The following is a 17,369-nucleotide window of genomic DNA, read 5'->3' as shown; positions in this document are numbered from 1 at the left end:
GTTCCTTTTTAGGCCTGTCAAGGCAAAGCAACAAGGAAGTGAAAAACAGTTTCATCTGGAAGCACATTAGATTAAAAATAAGAAGGTTAAAGCTGCTTTTTTTTCCTTCATATTCAGTCAAAGGCACCAGTTGTGGGTGCTGAGTGAATCTCATAGGTTGTAAATCTTACTCTAGACTTAAAATATACCAAACTGTTCCAGAAGTGTTACTCTAGTGGGCCTATACACTGTGTAACTATGAAAAGACAACTGCTAACTGCTTCTTGCTGAGCAATGCTGCATTCAGAAAGGGTCCAAGGTCAATCAGCCCTTCCTGTCCATCCGAGATCCCACCATCACATTACTTCTTTAAATATATAACAGTAAAATAACATTAAATATATAATCATTATGGTTTATATAAAAGTCAACAGTACAAGAAATAGTTCAGTAAAATAAAGCTGTGAAATAGAAACCAGACTTTTACTCACATTCACAGGAAAGAATTTGTGATTACATATAGATTCCAAGTGAGCACTGAAGGCCATGATTATTACATTCATGTAATTACATCTTCATATTTAAAAAAAAAGAAGTTGCACTTCCTGTTTGCAAAATAAACAATAGCTTTTCTTTTTAATGAGAAACTACAGGATGGATAACACCATGGTAGTGAAGATAATTAAAGTAATAAATGAGACACATTCTACAATATATCAGGTCAAAGAAAAAATGACAAGATTTAGGCTTGTTTTATTTGGACCCATCTATTCATTGCTGATATTTTAAAATCTGTGTTTTACTGATCAGTTTGACTACAGTATTATAAAACTGTGATAGAAAAATATATTTTCCTACTATATTTAGTTTAACAGATTAAAACAAGTTATTTTAAAACTCACTGAAAAATGTTATTTAAAAAGTTTCCTCTCAAATGGTCTTTTTTTATAGAAACAAAGGTAATTAAAAAAAACACTGTACAGTTCAGTCAAAACTAATTCTAAACCAGAATAACTGGATTACCTGCGAGATTAAAAAGGAACAGCCTCAGCACACCTCAGCTAAATACTGCAGTTCTTTAATACCTTTAATACCATTTTTGGTGTGAGCCACAAATGCATAGAACGTTGTTCCACATTAATAAAACTGTCTTGAGGGCTCACTGAACTTACAGTGTTGTTGCTGTTGTTTACTCGATTACTTCAATCTTGATTAAGTTTGTTTGGTCAATGGTTGACCATGAGAAACAGGAGAAGGTTGCTTTGCTTATTCATTTGAAGTTAGTCGCACTGGAGTCGCCTGTAACAAGGATCTAAACGGAAAGGAGCAGCCAAAAGCTATGGAAGTGGGGGAGGAACAAACAAACAAGAAAAAAAAACAAGCAAAACAAAAATCCAAAACAGTATTAAAACTTAACAAATGACAATCGTTGCAAAGGCACTGAAAATAAAAGGAAAGTCCAGGGCTCGCGTTACCTGAGCGATCAGTCTCCAGCCCTTTAACAATTACAGTGTTTGACAATTTAGAGAGGTTACTATGTGGCATTTACTTTCCAACACGCACCCTCTAGCGGCCAAATGCTGCATTCGCTCCCCAGGACTGACCTCTGCGGCCGAGGCAGGCGGCTAAGCGCCTCCCCTGCTTTAGAGGCTGTGGCTGCTGAGTCTGACAAGCTTTAGTGGCGCGTCAGGATTGGCAGGGCAGCAAGCGCCGCTGCAGCAGCCACCTTGACTGAACCACATTCCTCCGTTCTGGCTTCTCTTGAGCGCACGCCTCGAAGATGGCAGGCAGCCCCACTCGTCACAGGAAAGCAGCAGCCATCTCCCGGCGGAGGAAAAGGCTGGCAGCTAAATTCTGCTGAAACAGAGGGGGAGATATTAGAAGTCGTCTAGGGAATTAGACTGTGGTTCGGTTTTGGCAGCATCCTCCAAGTGAAAAGCATTAAACTGCTGGTCTTGGAAGCATCTGAAACGATTTTGAAGTTGGTGGTGGTGGGAGGGGGTGCTTAACCCGTGGCAGAAAAGTATCAAAACATCTTTTGAGCGGAGAGGTTACAGCTTTCCCACAGGTTAAAAATAAGGCTCCAATTTTCATATTATATTTCTGCCACAAGCAGGTACTGAAGATTTTTAAAAAAAAAATTCTATTTATTGCAGTCCTCAGATCTGTGCAGATGTAGGAGTGAAACAGTAGGCAAATGGATACAAAGAATATAAAACTATACAGTTTACTTGCTAGGTTAAAAATGGACCATAATAGATGTTCACTAAATACATACTGCTTCATCAGATTTAGCCCCCAGTTTATGCATTGTAAAACTGAAACTTGTAGAAACGTTTCTATGATTTTTCTTTAAATTCCAATCTGAGCTGTTTTTTTAAACAAACGAGTCTCCAGCACTGCAGCATTGTTCCACTGCAAGAACATCAGAAAGTGAAACTAATACTTTATTTTCATTGCCCAAGCTGAGAAATGAAAAAATAAAGAACAAAAATAGTGAAACAAATTAGACTTTTAAATACCACCAGTTTAATAGTCCAAGAATTTATTAGTAACATACAGCAGGCACCGGTTATTTATTTAAATATTACTTTTAACATTATAGTTTCCTTTTAACCAAAGAATTCTTCAGTTAATCTGGCAAGAAGTTGATTAGACATGTAAACTCCTCTAGTATTGTTCTTTTTTTCCAGTGTAGTTGATAAAAAGGTAACCAGAGTCTTGTTAAAAGTGTTGCAATTTGATACAGAAAGAAGTTTAGGCTCCATTCCTATGCAAATCCTTAAGCACATGCTTAAATGTACACATAGGAAGAGTTCCTTGGGATGAGTCATCTAGGTTATTTAGAGGTTTTTTTACTGTCACTTTTGTTTTCTACACAATAATTTCTTATTTGCATACATCTGATTTACATGCTTGTGTTTCATAGTAAATAGTATGAATGAGAAAGATGGTTTTGTGGTTAGGGCACAGGAGTGGGAGTCAGCAGATGTGTGTTCTTTAGCTCTGCCAGAGGCCTCCTCTATGACATTGGTTAAAGCACTTTGCATCTCAGTGTTTCAGCTTCCTCATCTGTAAAATGGGGATAATAATACTTATCTACCTCATCTAATTTGTTAACATTTGTAAAGTGCTCTGAGATCTCTGTATAGTCGATGCCATAGGAATGAAAATTATTATTGTTCCTGTTTAATCATTCAATTTTTATACAAACAGAAGTCACTTTTAAAGGTGAGATATAAACGATTTTTTAAAAATAGATTTTGTGCCCTTTTTTTGCTTTTCTATGATGTATGAAGGCCTGAAAAGTTTTTGTTTATTTGTGGGTCTGGAGCTACTGCACTAAAAATAGCTCAGTAGATATTGTGGCTTGGCTTCAGAGCTTGAACTCCAGCCCAAGGCTACACAGCTAGTTTCAGCAAGTAGTCCAAGCCCTGCAAGCTTTGGTCCATGGACGGTGGGTGAACCCCACACCTTTCGGGAGGCTAGCCCGCTGGCTCTGCCCCTTCCACCCAAGGCCCCCCCCCACCATAGCCGGAACCCTGAGTCCCATGGCCTGAGTTGTGCTGGCCAGCCTGACGCAGCTGTCCTAGCCTGCTCTGGGTCAGCCTGAGCCACCCCAACCCGAGTCATCCTAGGCCATGCTGATGGGCCCTCTGGCTGGCCAGCCTGAGCCCTGGGCCAGCCCAAGCCACCCGAGTTGGCCCGACCCCTACTGGCTGGCCCTAGCTGCCTCGGGCCGCATCGGCTGGCCCAGCTCCTGGCCGCCGGCCGAACTGCAGACATGACTGGAGTTAAGCCTCTGCTGGCTTCAGGGTGGGTGAGCAGATCATGAGCAGGGCCACAGGCTGGGTCTATGATACCTACTGCCCCTGTTTGAGTCTGTTGACCTGGCCTCTGAGCCTCACTGCCACAGGTTGTGTGCAGACATACCCGCAGAGTCTGAGTTTTCACTAAGTATAAGCTGTTAAGAAGGGAAAGGAGTTTTAGTTAGGCCACTTAAAACTCTCTGCTTTTGTTAATACCTATTTAATTTGTTAAAAACGAATGAACAGTGGCTCCTATTGTTTCGGCTCTCTATTCCATAAAGGAGCATAACTGCTTTTTCATTTATCCTGGATGAGAAGTGGCTGTTATGCCCACCTGCTTCAACAAGGTTTGACCCAACCCCCACCGTAACAGGTCTACCTCTGCCTGCTCTTACACCTCTCCCAGGTCCTCCAGCCAAACCAGATTTTATACTCTGCATATTTCTAAGTTTAAAAAATTGGAGAGAAAAACTGTGCTTATCAAACTGCTCGAGTCTGTCAACCTGGCCTCTGAGCCTCGCTGCCACAGGCTGCTGCTTGCTGGGTAGATGTACCCTGAGAGCCTGATTAGTTAGAACCGTTTTTAACCATTTTTAATCAAACTAAGTTTAAAGGTGGTCTTCCATCTTCTACAGTTCAATGTCACCTTTGTTAAGCAACTCCTCCCCCCATTTTCCACTTCTTATATGCCATGCCAACTCATCTCAACTACACACAGTATCTCCTGCAGCAAATACAAATGTCCCATCTGAACTTCACTGCAGTACTTTGCACTGAGCGACAGGAGGCACTGTCTGATCACTTGAACTGCTTCAGCAATGTTACATCTCAGTGGGGCAAGGGATATCCAGATGGTATTTCAGTGAGGGCAAGTAAGAATATAGCACTCAAATCTGTGTCAACTAAGGGCCAAATTCCCCTACTTTCCATAAGACAAAGCCCAAAATGCATTGGAAACACTACATATCAAAGTATGTGTGGGACGAGAGGGCCAGATATATCCAGCCCGCATAGGGTAGTCGGCAACTTCCTGTGTGATATAGAGAACTGCTCTGAAATGGCTCCCAATATAGGAATGCAGAGACGGGCACTATGGGCAGACTGGAAGTGGCAGGGTTATGGCTAATAAGTCTATGCTCAGTATGGATTCCAAAACCCCACAATGACAGAAGGAGAGAGACAGTGGGTCACTTCTTTCAACCTTCTGTAGGCACTTCAGAATAAAGAATCTCTTTGGCAACAATAGAGGAAAAATTTACGGATAAAGAACCTGGGTTCTATTCCCAGGTCTGCTACTAGCCTGCTAGGTGCTTAGGTAAATCATTTCCCCTGTCTGTGCCACAGTTCCCCTCTGTAAAATGTGGATAATGATACTGCGCTACCACGTAAAGTGCTGTGAAAAGCACCATGTAAGATAGGTAGTATTATTATTATTTCTAACAAAAAAGAAGGTGACGTTTGCTCTGAGGGTATGTCTACATTGCAATTAGACAGCCATGGCTAACCTGTGCCAGGTGATTTGGGCTTGCAGGGCTTGAGCTAAGGGGTTGTTTAACTGTGGGGTAGATGTTCCAGGTTGGGGTGCAGGCTCTGGGACCCTCCCACTGTGCAGGGTCCTTGAGCTCCAGGCTCCAGCTTGAACCCAAATGGCTATGCTGCAATTAAACAGCCCCTTAAACCCAACCCCTGTGAGCCTGAGTCAGTTGGCATGGCGGAGCTGCAGGTGTCTAATGGCAGTGCAGACACACCCTTAGAGTCATTTCTTCCTTTTCACTTTGACTGGACAAACACTACAGAACAAATAAGACTGGAAACATTATTGGCAAAATCTTATGACTTTAAAAGATATCTGTGTCCTCTAGGTGCACAGATGCACGTAACAGCAAATTACAGCATATTGATATTATTGCAGTGTCTATATCTACATGGTCCCTAGCATTTGGTACTATAAAAGCACCTTAGCACATGCTTTTCATCTCTAGCTAATCCACTCCTGGATTTGCTTTTCTCCAGACTGCAGCTTTTTGTGAGAAATACATAATGTACACTGATAATTAATCATCAGAACAAGCTGCCACTTTAATGATGTATTCAAGTGATATATCATCATATATAGTGAAGCATAGTGATGTAATCCAAAGCCAATGCTGTCCAGGGAAGGAAAAATGGCAGAGGAGATTTAATAACCTGACCTAAAGAAGAGTCAGTTATATTCAGCATCTGGAAAGTTACCTTTGCAGCATACAACAGTGTAAAAATGTTGGCACATAATGAGAGTAGCTTCTTGTAATATTTCTGGCATTTCATCACCAAATATTCAAACCAGTGCAGATTGCTTCTGCTTTGAACCGTAGAATTAAACAGTTAACTGGACAATAGACTTGAGAATTAGAGGAATAAGTTTTATGTCCAAGTTCATCTTTAGCAGTGTTCCAACTTAAAGCTGTTTAAAATGGACAAACCTAGTGAAATGTTTTTGTCACGTTGGACATTAAAATGATTATAAAGTTATATATTAAAATTATTAGACAGATTACTATTATTAATAATACTTAAGAAAGTATCTTCAAAGTATTCAGCATAAACTTATTCAAATGATCTATAAAAGGTACTTTGCCAAATATAAGAAAAAGTACATGGGGCAAATACATAGGCTCCTCAGTTGATAGATGTCTAAATAAATGTGGCCGATGGGAGCTGCTGGTGTCCAGCATCCTTTAAGAATCAGGCTTTTTATTTAGATGCCTAAATATGGATTTTAGAAGCCTAACTTTAGGCACCGAAGTATGAAATTTCTGGAATTGACTATGTTTGCAACTCTATGTCAGGGAATTCTTGTTGCTATTGAGGCCTGATCCTGGGAGTTAGGCTACCAAGATTCAAAATGTTGGTTTATGAGTGATATTGAGTATATTTTACTTACTTGACTTTCACATACACCACTCTGCTGTATGTACATTTGGTTTGTGTATTTCAATCTGCAGTTGCACAGATACACAGGAAAAGACTACTGGGACCTTCTCCCAACCAGCTATTGAGATCCTAGAGACATTCAAAGGAAAGGTGGTTTATGCAATAATGAAATGGATTAATCATCATACTAATCACATTTGTGATCCAAAGAAGACATAATCAGAGGACATCCATGAAAATATGCTTATTGTTTATGAGGACATTTCTCTTTCACAAAGTGAGCTGTTAAATTAAATATGGATATGAATCATTCCATGTTGTTTCCAGTTCTGGAATCCTGTAGAGATAATTATCACCAAAGTAGTGTATGGCAGTTTAATCCTTGGCCCTTCAAATTTCAGGGATCCAAACAAATGTCCAGGCTCAATGATGATAATTCCTCTGGATGCATCAAAACCAGCTGTTGCCAAAACTTCAGAGGTCACAGAGGGGAAATCATGCTTCCACAATGTGGGAACACCACGTGTCTGTGTGCAAGAGCTCACTGCACAGTTTGTTTTATTAAAATCTTATTCCTTTCTCATTCACTAGTTTGTTATTTAATGAACCCCAAGACTGTTACATCTTCTACTTCATCTTTCACAGTGACTGTAGATTAGTCAATTTCATTTCTGTTTCCATTTAGTTTAGGGTGACCAGACAGCAAATGTGAAAAATCAGGACGGAGGTGGGGGTAATAGGAGCCTGTATAAGAAGAAGACCCAAAACTTGGGACTGTCCCTATAAAATTGGGACATCTGGTCACCCTAATTTAGTTTCTCTTTCTGCGCTCATGCACTACACATTCTTCCAAAGACTGATTGCAAACAAACCATGTGGGGAACATTTATATTTCCAAACAAACCATGTGATGTACGTTAAATAAGGCCTGGGCTATAAACTGAATGTTGAAGAAGAAAGAAATCTTGAATAACCAACTACAAAGTTACTGAATGAGGCGGGGTCCTGTGTAAAAATAGCATGTGATCATGTAATTAAAGCCTGGATCATAATGCATATGTACAAGCGGACTGAATTAACCTTGCACAGAGAAACTTAAATCTGGCATTTCCTAGCTTTTGAATGTTTTACTTTGCAACCTTAACATTATTTTAACAGTTTTTCTAGCTGTAATTATATTTTTTAAGAGACACAACAATATCTGAAACTTACACAGAAATTACAGTGGAAATATCACAGGTAAGATTAAACATGGTAAAAAAAATAATAAGAAGAGAGGTTTAATTAATGGATCAGAGCTTGTTTTACCCACGGTCATAAAAATACCTTGAAAGTGATAGCGTAGTGTAGTCTGGTTCCTTAAGTACTTGTTTATCTCTGTGAGAGGTCAGGGATGCTGCAACAATTTGTATCGTGGGGGTGCTGAGAGCCATTGAACCAAACTGTAAACCCTGTATATGATGCAAGCACTTCAAACTTGGGGGTGCAACAGCATCTCTAGTTCCAGCACTTATGTCAGAGGTGCTACTTCTGTTCTACCATATCCCCAGAAATGAGTATTTTTCAACTTGTAGGACTGACTGACAAGGCAAAAATGGTTATTAGTGCATCAAATTGCATCTCTGCTAACCATCATCACTGCCTGAACTGACCACTCTTTGCTGCCAGTACAATGACAGAATATGATTCATTTTTGTGCTAGCACATCTTTTCCACAATCCTCCTTGGAGATTTGATACTCCTGAAAAGAATAAAAGAATATGAATTCACTTCAGCACTTCTGTTTAAGCAGAAAATGTCAGAGAAGATACAAATAGAACCCACACAGTAATAAATAATCTCATTTATATTTGTTCAAAATCATATGAAAAACACTGCTGAGTCTCTACCTCCCATTAATCAGAGTTATTGATCCAGAAGAGAACTATGCAAGACAAACCTCTCTTTGATAACTTTTAAAGCCCTGTAAGTTGCACATCACATACAAGGCAAGAACGCCTAAAGTCCACCTACACTAGTCCACCTGCAAATGTAAGAAATAGATCATGTGATACTTCGCACCTGTCATAACTCTAGTCCCAGATTTGGACATTAGCGTCCAAAATATGGGGGTTAGCATGAAAACCTCCAAGCTTAGCTACCAGCTTGGACCTGGTACTTGCTGCCACCACCCACAAAATTAGAGTGTTTTGGGGCACTCTGGTCCCCCTGAAAAACCTTCCCTGGGGACCCCAAGACCCAAATCCCTTGAGTCTCACAACAAAGGGAAATAATCCTTTTCCCCCTCCCCCCTCCAGGTGCTCCTGGAGAGATACACAGACACAAGCTCTGTGAATCCAAACAGAGTGATTCCCCCTCTCCGTTCCCAGTCCTGGAAACAAAAGCACTTTCCTCTTCACCCAGAGGGAATGCAAAATCAGGCTAGCAAATCCAACACACACAGATCTCCCCCTGATTTCTTCCTCCCACCAATTCCCTGGTGAGTACAGACTCAATTTCCCTGAAGTAAAGAAAAACTCCACCAGGTCTTAAAAGAAAGCTTTATATAAAAAAGAAAGAAAAATACATGCAAATGGTCTCTCTGTATTAAGGTGACAAAATACAGGGTTAATTGCTTAAAAGAAATATGAATAAACAGCCTTATTCAAAAAGAATACAAATCAAAGCACTCCAGCACTTATATTCATGCAAATACCAAAGAAAAGAAACCATATAACTTACTATCTGATCTCTTTGTCCTTACACTTAGAAACAGAAGATTAGAAAGCAGAAACTACTTCTCCAAAGCTCAGAGAAAACAGGCAGACAGAAAACAAAGACTCAGACACAAACTTCCCTCCACCCAGAGTTGAAAAAATCCGGTTTCCTGATTGGTCCTCTGGTCAGGTGCTTCAGGTGAAAGAGACATTAACCCTTAGCTATCTGTTTATGACAGCACCCAATGTGTGATCCTGGCTCAGTGCTTCAAAGAAGGGGGAGGGGAAACAACTAAACAAAAGACAAAGCTAGATTCCTTTCTTAAATGTGCCCTAAAGAGAAGCTTTTTCCCCACTAATCCAAATTTGTCAATCACTCTAACTCTGTACAATCTACTAGTAACCAATTCTATAGGGTTCCATATATTGAAAGAATAATGGAAACATTTGTTTATCCTCACCACACCCTTGTGGTACATAAATACAGATATCTCCATTTACAGAGAGAAGTGGCTGTAAAGTAACACATAGCAAGTTGGTGACAGAGCCAGAATTAGACTCTGGACTTCCTAACTCCCATGATGGCTTGCATCTGCATGTTGCATATGAGCAAGAACTTCTCAAAAGGCAGTTCACCCCCACATTTGGCATTAATCAAACTCTACACTCCCATAATTCTGTTATTTTCAATTCTATATTTACCTTAAATTTTTCTAAATCTTGAAAAGTACCTGTTGAAGTAAGCCTTGTCTGAACTATTGATCGCCCTTTACAAATATTGGTTATACTTTTAATAAGCTCATACCAGTTTTATTCAGGATCACATTTGGTCCTCATCTACACAGTTGAAAGTGAGCTAATAATAAAGTTTCTTTGAAGGCGGCGACAACTTTGCTTCACTGAGGACTGCAGGATAGGGCTCCGACTGTTCACTTTTTAAAGATTAAGGTCGGTTTCACGTAGCAACTTGCCCAAATAAAGTACCAAAAGTTTACCTTCACTGCTTAAGGTGCTGTACCTGATTCTTCTCTGTTAATTTAAACAGCAAAAATTAAAGTTCAAAAAAATTGCATTGGCCTGGTACTTATTTAGTATGAAAACCACTTTATGTAGTAACCATAGCACCTAGAGGACAGTTTATAGATTTCAGACAATCAGCCTGGACTTTCCTGTTGATCTTCAGAACCTTGAAAATATATTGAAAGCAATGTGAAAACAGAAAGAAGAATATTGACACTATCAAGGACAGAGACATCCAGAATGAGCTGCAGAAGGAAAACAAACTTCTGAAGTATCATTGAAAGCAGGATGCTCCACATTCACTGGAAGTCTACTTACAAGACTTGACATTTACATAATTCCTAGGACAACAAAAGTAAGAGACTATAAATTAAACAATGCTGATGTTATTTCACTGAAATTTGATGCAGAGGAAACATAAGGTTCAAGTATCAAGATATTTTATTCTTATGTCCCCTCTTCATAGAATCCAAGCTTTCAAACAAAAGACAAATTCTACTCTCCGTTCCACTCATGTACATTCAAAGCAACTCTATGAACATGATTTACACTGAATCTACACCAATGCAGCTGAGAGTAGATTGAGTGACATTTCTATTAAAAAGATGGACAAAAGAGAGGCAAATTTGGCCCATAACGTTGGTGCAAATTAAGACTGTGCAGAGTGGAAAGAGGGCGCAAGGGGTTTCCCCCATTTGCACATGTGTGTGTAGGTGCCAGACTTAGTGTGGCAGGGGAGTGCTGGTATTGTGCTAGGCAGCAGCCAGTGTCACAACTGGTGCTAGCATCTTCAGAGAAGGCAGGGAAAGGCAGAATGATGGTGGAGTTGTGGCCTTTCCCCACCTTTGCACCAGCTAAAATAGTGACTGGGTGCAGAGGCAAGTGTATGCTGCACTGAGTAAAACAGCTTACAATGCAGATTTTACAACAACAGTAAAGAAGCCATTTAAATAATCTGGCCAGACCCAAACTCTTTATACATCTTTACACAGTAATGCAATTTATTTAGGCAATATCATTTAGAATTACAGTATGAATGGTAAGTGTATTTAGAAGAACAAATTATTGTAATAATATTCTTGAATTTAAAAATAACTAGTGCTCAGATAAAAATAATGTTGTTGACTATATGATCACTTTATATTTAAGTGATTAGTATACAAGTGCTTTGTATTTTCTCTTCAATGTTAGCATTTTTAAGGGCTAAATGTACATTGCTACACATTTAGTATATATGAAAACAGTGAACAGAATGATTAAACAACATTTTACAGTGTTAGCAGTCAGACAAAAAAATGGGCCAAATAGTAATCTCATTTTCAACAGTGCCAATCCAGAGACATTCCATTGAACCCAAGGGCGATACTCTGGACTGTACAGTTGTGTGAGAGCAGAACTTGACTCAGTAGGTATTGAATCCTTATTATTAATCAGTGTTTGATTCCAAAATATGAACATGTAAAACTGTATGTATCCAGGAGCAGATTAAGACATGATCAAACTTGGCCACATATTCTGAAGTACCAGCAATACCAGCCACTCCTGGATTCTGTTTGATAGCCACCCTTTCCTCTCTGTCCTCTCCATCGTCTTCCTCGGAAAAAAAATTCCTCTACCGCACACCCCACAGGTTTGCACCGCACTTTCCACACAGGAACCCCTCCTCCCCCAACTGTGAATTCAACTCTTCCCCATCCAGCACAGCTTCCTGCCACCAGAGAGCTGTTTCAGGACCCTAATTTTGTGCCCCAGTAGCAGGCCATATTTCAATCAAACTGTAATCACAGACATTTGGAGTTCAGGTAAGTTTTAAACGTACATCATCAGGCTGGAGAAAGGTGAAAACCCCCAGTGAGGCATGAAGTGCAGCAGAAAGACAAATGACTCCAGAAACAAGTTGAGGAGGCTGAGAGGGGAGACTACAAAGATCAGACAGGGAGGGAAGACTTGTATTTCAATATATAAAATGAAATAACAGACATAATGTTTAGAAATTATCCACTGTTTCCTTCTGAGGCTTTCGTGATATTAAAAGGTCGTTAGCAAGGTTTTAAATACTAAAGACTTTTACATTTAGGAGACTCCTGGGCATTAGTACAATAAATAATGGGGATTTTGCTTTGAAAAGAAAGGCAAAAGGTCATCATACACCATTGCATTACTCCAGTTTGACATCTAGGTAACTCCACAGATTTCAGAGGAGTAACACTCCTATAAAATTGGTGTCACACTGTGGTGATTCAGGATCAAGTGTTTTATTTTTACCTTTTCTCTTTCTCTCCTTTGGGAGGCCCAACTTTCTGGCTGCAGCCTGATACTGAAGGGATTAGATTTCAGAGGATGACAGCTCTGAAGACATTTAGCAGCAGCCTGAGATAATCTGTCACCTGCTTTCCCTTCACCAGCAGGGTGATCCAGACCCTGACAAAGCAAGGGAGCTACTTAGAGGAATTTGCTGGGGTACTACAGACACAACTGCTGGGAGATTGGGGAAGGAATTGATTGCTAATAGGTCCCTTCAAAAGGGCTGACTCCAGCCGTACTCCCTTCTTCCTCACCTCCCTACAGTGGGCTTGTATGGCTGTCCCTATCCTAATTACTATCCCACTTATCCCCTACTCCTGCTATGCTCTTGGCTTCCTGCTCAGCTGCTTCCTATTCCTGGCTCCAATGCTTTTAGAAGCTTTTCCTCCAGTCCTTTCCTGTCTCCTCTCCACTCTTTCAAATTGGGGGAGGAGGGTGTAACTAGCTATAGTAGAATATCCCCAACACTTCTCCTGCTTCCTTCAGTGGCTCCCTTGCCTTGCCAGCATCTGGATCTCCCTCCTGGACTAGAGGGCAGCAGGCAGCACAATTCCCTCCAGCCGCAGCTGATCACTTTTGGAGCTGTCAGCTCCCACTGTCTGCAAACAGGATCCAAGCCCTACATCCTGGTGCTGGAGACAGAAAGTGATGCCATCTAGGGGAAAGAAAGTTGAAAATAAAATACTTAAATATTTTATTCATTGAAGTAAAATACACGAACAATTATATTTCTAGTGCCCAGGATCTTCCTGCATGTGAAAAGTATCCTTAGATAGCAGAGCTGTGCTTTAACAATTACTAATGTTGTGGCTATGACACCAGAATCTCCTTATGCAACTGCAGCCCTAACATATAGTGCATAGTTGGAGATATATTATTCTTTACATTATTAATTTATATTATACTGTAGGTGCTCGTGGTATTTAAAATGAACAAACATACAAATAAAAAAAGTTTCTTACCCCAAATAATGACAATGTAAAGGATACATTCTGCAATTCTTACCTAGGCAAAATTTCAACTGAAGCATATTTCAATAGGGGGTTTGCTTGAGTAAAAATTGCAGAATGGGATTTTAAGAAGGTCAAAAAGAAACAGTAAAGAAACACAATATAACACCAAAAACACTTTATAACCATATAACAATAAATCTACTGAAATTATGTTAGTTGAATGGGCAAGACAGAATGATTTATTATCATTTTAATTTAAAAACTTTAACACAATCAACAAGAATAGGTAATAAAAGGAGCACGTTTAAAGCCTGCTGAAAAGCAGCTTTCCAATACAGATGGATACTGTAAGACAAATGTTCTTTTAAGAATTTCAGGCAATCAAAATTTCATGGTAGAAAAGATATTATGAGGCGGCATTCTTGGTGAATCAGGAACAGGCTCGCCTGTGAAGGCAGTAAATCGATACTCCTGCTGAAGTTCTTGTTTTACTTGTGCTAGCTCAGCCTGAAGCTTTTCAGCCTATGATAAAAAATAAAATAAACTCACCAGAAAAAGTTTTTTAAAAGTCTAATTTATTATCTGATTAATATTATATAATAAACCGAAGAAGGAACTGCAGAGATTTATTGGGCCAGGTTTTCAGCAGTGTGTCTAAACATCTTCTATTTGCATGCATGCAAAACTGCCCACACACATCCATGCACCTACACTTCACAGGTAGAACACCTGTGTATACACTTTAAACAAGAGTTTGCAACCACAAAAGTCAAACATGGATTTGCAGGAGCACAAACAGGTTTTTGCCAGGGCTGCCCAGGGGTGGTGGGGCAGTTTGCCCCAGGCCCTGCAGGGGCCCCGCGAGCCCTGGCCTGGCGGTGGTCTGGGTCTTTGGTGGCAGGGGGCCAAAGATGCTGAGTGACTGAAGGGTCCTCCCCCGCCGAAATGCTGTCAAAGACCCGGAGCATGGCTGGCTGCAGCTCCTCCACTTTGCCCCAGGCCCCCTGAATCCTTTGGGCAGCCCTGGTTTTTGCACCTCCGCAGGGTGGGTGCAAGTATGTGCATAGGCAATTTTGTATGCACACAAATAGAGGTGATGGCTGAAAATCAGGCCTATAACGATATGCATGATTGTTGTTAACAATAAATGTACTTCTAGATATTTTAATCCTCACACTGATACATACATTTATTCCTTTACCAGTCTAAGAAAAAGCAAGATTCATATTCCTACATATACATTAGTCTTTAAATTGTAGTAAATCCTGAATTTTGGAGGAAATTGGTGGTAGATGTTATAAATCTTCATAAAGTTTTTCATTCTTTAAAGATAGTACTTCACTTTTCGATAACATTTTCTTCCCTTTTGCTATTAAGCACATCTTGAATTTTGTAAAGTGTAATGAAATGGATGGTTTAATATGCCAGTGTAATACATCTGTGGGTTTCACAAATTCATAGACTCTCATCTTGCAAAGAATTATGCACAAACTTAATCTACAAAGTTTATAGTGAAGTACATGTGTAAATCTTCGCAGGATTGGGACCTTGGTAGCCTATTCCAAAATAGTTTTATAAAAAACCTCATAAAAACCTTTAAAAAATTAAACTAAATATATGTAGAAACTTGGAAAATGAACTATTAGATTTAAATCAGCATATAGCAATCCCTTACACAAATGAACAAACAGACAATCTGGGTTCGCCTAGCCTGCAGTTGCAGAATAGGTCACTGGTTAAAGAATTGATTTGGAACTGCTGGATTTTACTGAATACAGAAAATAAATTTAAAAATACAATAGTCTCAATGAAAAAGAGAGGCCTATTTTAGCAAGAAGCATCTCATTTTGATTTTGGCTAACATGATATTGCTTATTACTTTGTTTCATTGTTAGAGAGTAATGGTAGGAAGAAAAAAAATCAAAATATTTTTTCTGCCAAGTTGGTCTGTACAATATAGACAGAAATAAAATGTTATGATGTTGAAAAATGGAATTTCACAACTAAATTGACTTTAATGGGAGTGCTGCATACTTGGCATTTCTGACAATCAGGATACTTATTTAGATGTCTAAATATGGACTTCTAAATCCATACTTTAACTGTAGATTCCTATTTCTGAAAATTTTCGATTTCACCTTTATATCTACATGACAATCATAGAGCAGCTTGCACAGCACATGGTACTTCTTATAATATCAAAATGTCTACATCACTTGTAGTTGCATTCACCTTTTACCATCTATTATGTCTTTTTTGGACTCTTTCCTCTATCTTGTTCAAGATTTTAGCTTCAATCTTAATGAAACTGCAACTTTCTATACACAATTGTTGAATTATTCAATAATAATCTTAATGTAAAGAGACCAAAGTCAAATGTGAAATTAGTACTTTTAATACAAAGTGTTTGGTGCCTGAGGATTTGATCAAATTCAATGACTGAATTAAGTGGAGGGTGTCATAAACAGATAGCTAAGGGTTAATGTCTCTTTCACCTGGAAAGGAGTAACCTGAAACACCTGACCAGAGGACCAATCAGGAAACAAGACTTTTTCAAATCTGGGTGGAGGGAAGTTTTGGGGTGTGAGTTCTTTGTTCTTTGTCTTGTGTCTGTGCCCTCTCGGCTCTGAGAGTGATTTTCCTACCTCCAGGCTTTATAATCTTCTGTTTCCAAGTTGTAAGTACAAAAATAGTAAGACAATAGGTTTATATTGTTTTCTTGTGTATTTACATGTGTGTAGTTGCTGGAGTGTTTTGAATTGTATTCTTTTTGGATAAGGCTGTTTATTCATTTTTCTTTTAAGCAATTGACCCTGTATATTTTCACCTTATACAGAGACTATTTTTAATGTATTTTTCTTTCTTTTTATAAAGCTTTCTTTTTAAGACCTGTTGGAGTTTTTCTTTAGTGGGGACTCCAGGGAATTGAGTCTGCAGCTCACCAGGGAATTGGTGGGAGGAAGAAGTCAGGGGGAAAATCTCTTTGTGTTAGATTTACTAAGCCTGACTTTGCATACCCTCTGGGTAAGGGGGAAGAGAGATTAGCTCTCTCGGTACTTGTGTTTCCAGGACTGGAAGCAGGGAATCTCCTAGGGTCGTCCAGGGAGGGGAGCCTGGGAGGAAGTAACAAGGAAACAAGGGGAGAGGGTTATTTCCCTTTGTTGTAAGACTCAAGGCATCTGAGTCTGGGGGTCCCCCAGGGAAGGTTTTGGGGAGACCACAGTGAGCTAGGCACTGTATAAATCCCTGGCTGGTGGCAACGTTATCAGGTCCAAGCTGCTAACTAAGCTTGGAGGTTTTCATGCTAAACACCCATATTTTGGACGCTAAGGTCCAGATCTGGGAAAAAATGTTATGACAGAGGGCACTATATGTCAAAGGGAAGCTATGATACTTACAGTTTCAAAGTCTTGTTTTGCTCTCTGCATTTCCTCTTGAGATGTCCCTTTTGACTTTTTTCTTCTTTCTTTCATCATTTGTGTATGCTGTTTGATGCGTTGTTCCAATTCTTTTTCCTTGGAGGCACTGAATAAACAGGATAAAAATAGTTTTCCAGTTCTTTTATATTCATTGAACCTTTGCACTTCCAACCTAATTTTAAACCTTTGCTGCATAGAAATATAATCAAGGGGAACAAAAACAAAAGTTCAGTTCTCTTTGCATTGGTTAATATGGAGTTGTGGGAATGCATTATG

General features: G+C 39.5%; 2 protein-coding genes across 6 annotated transcripts in view; both read right to left on the bottom strand.

Annotated features, from left to right (window-relative positions):
• PWWP2B (PWWP domain containing 2B) overlaps nt 1-1,488 on the bottom strand; it is a 45,731-nt gene extending 44,243 nt beyond the window's left edge. Inside the window, exons 1-2 of one of the 3 annotated variants that reach the window (XM_030570066.1) lie at nt 1,455-1,473; nt 1,152-1,316 (exon numbers count right to left, since the gene is read on the bottom strand). The gene's annotated coding sequence lies outside the window, so the exon portion shown is untranslated. Of the gene's footprint in view, nt 1-1,151 lie in introns of all 3 variants that reach the window. The other 2 variants (XM_030570067.1, XM_030570065.1) reach the window with 2 other exon arrangements.
• Nucleotides 1,489-11,387: 9,899 nt separating this feature from the next.
• Nucleotides 11,388-17,369, bottom strand: part of LRRC27 (leucine rich repeat containing 27) — a 60,258-nt gene continuing 54,276 nt past the window's right edge. For all 3 annotated transcript variants that reach the window (XM_030570843.1, XM_030570844.1, XM_030570845.1), the window contains 2 exons: nt 17,073-17,199; nt 11,388-14,196 (listed from right to left, as the gene is read on the bottom strand). In XM_030570843.1, the coding sequence (XP_030426703.1) occupies nt 14,056-14,196; nt 17,073-17,199 (268 nt within the window). In that variant the 3' untranslated portion in view covers nt 11,388-14,055. The remainder of the gene's footprint in view (nt 14,197-17,072; nt 17,200-17,369) is intronic.

This window comes from Gopherus evgoodei, chromosome 7 (assembly GCF_007399415.2).
Source record: "Gopherus evgoodei ecotype Sinaloan lineage chromosome 7, rGopEvg1_v1.p, whole genome shotgun sequence".
NCBI classification, from domain to species: Eukaryota; Metazoa; Chordata; order Testudines; family Testudinidae; genus Gopherus; species Gopherus evgoodei.
The sequence above is the reverse complement of the archived record's forward strand: the minus strand, read 5'-3'. Positions and strand labels throughout refer to the sequence as shown.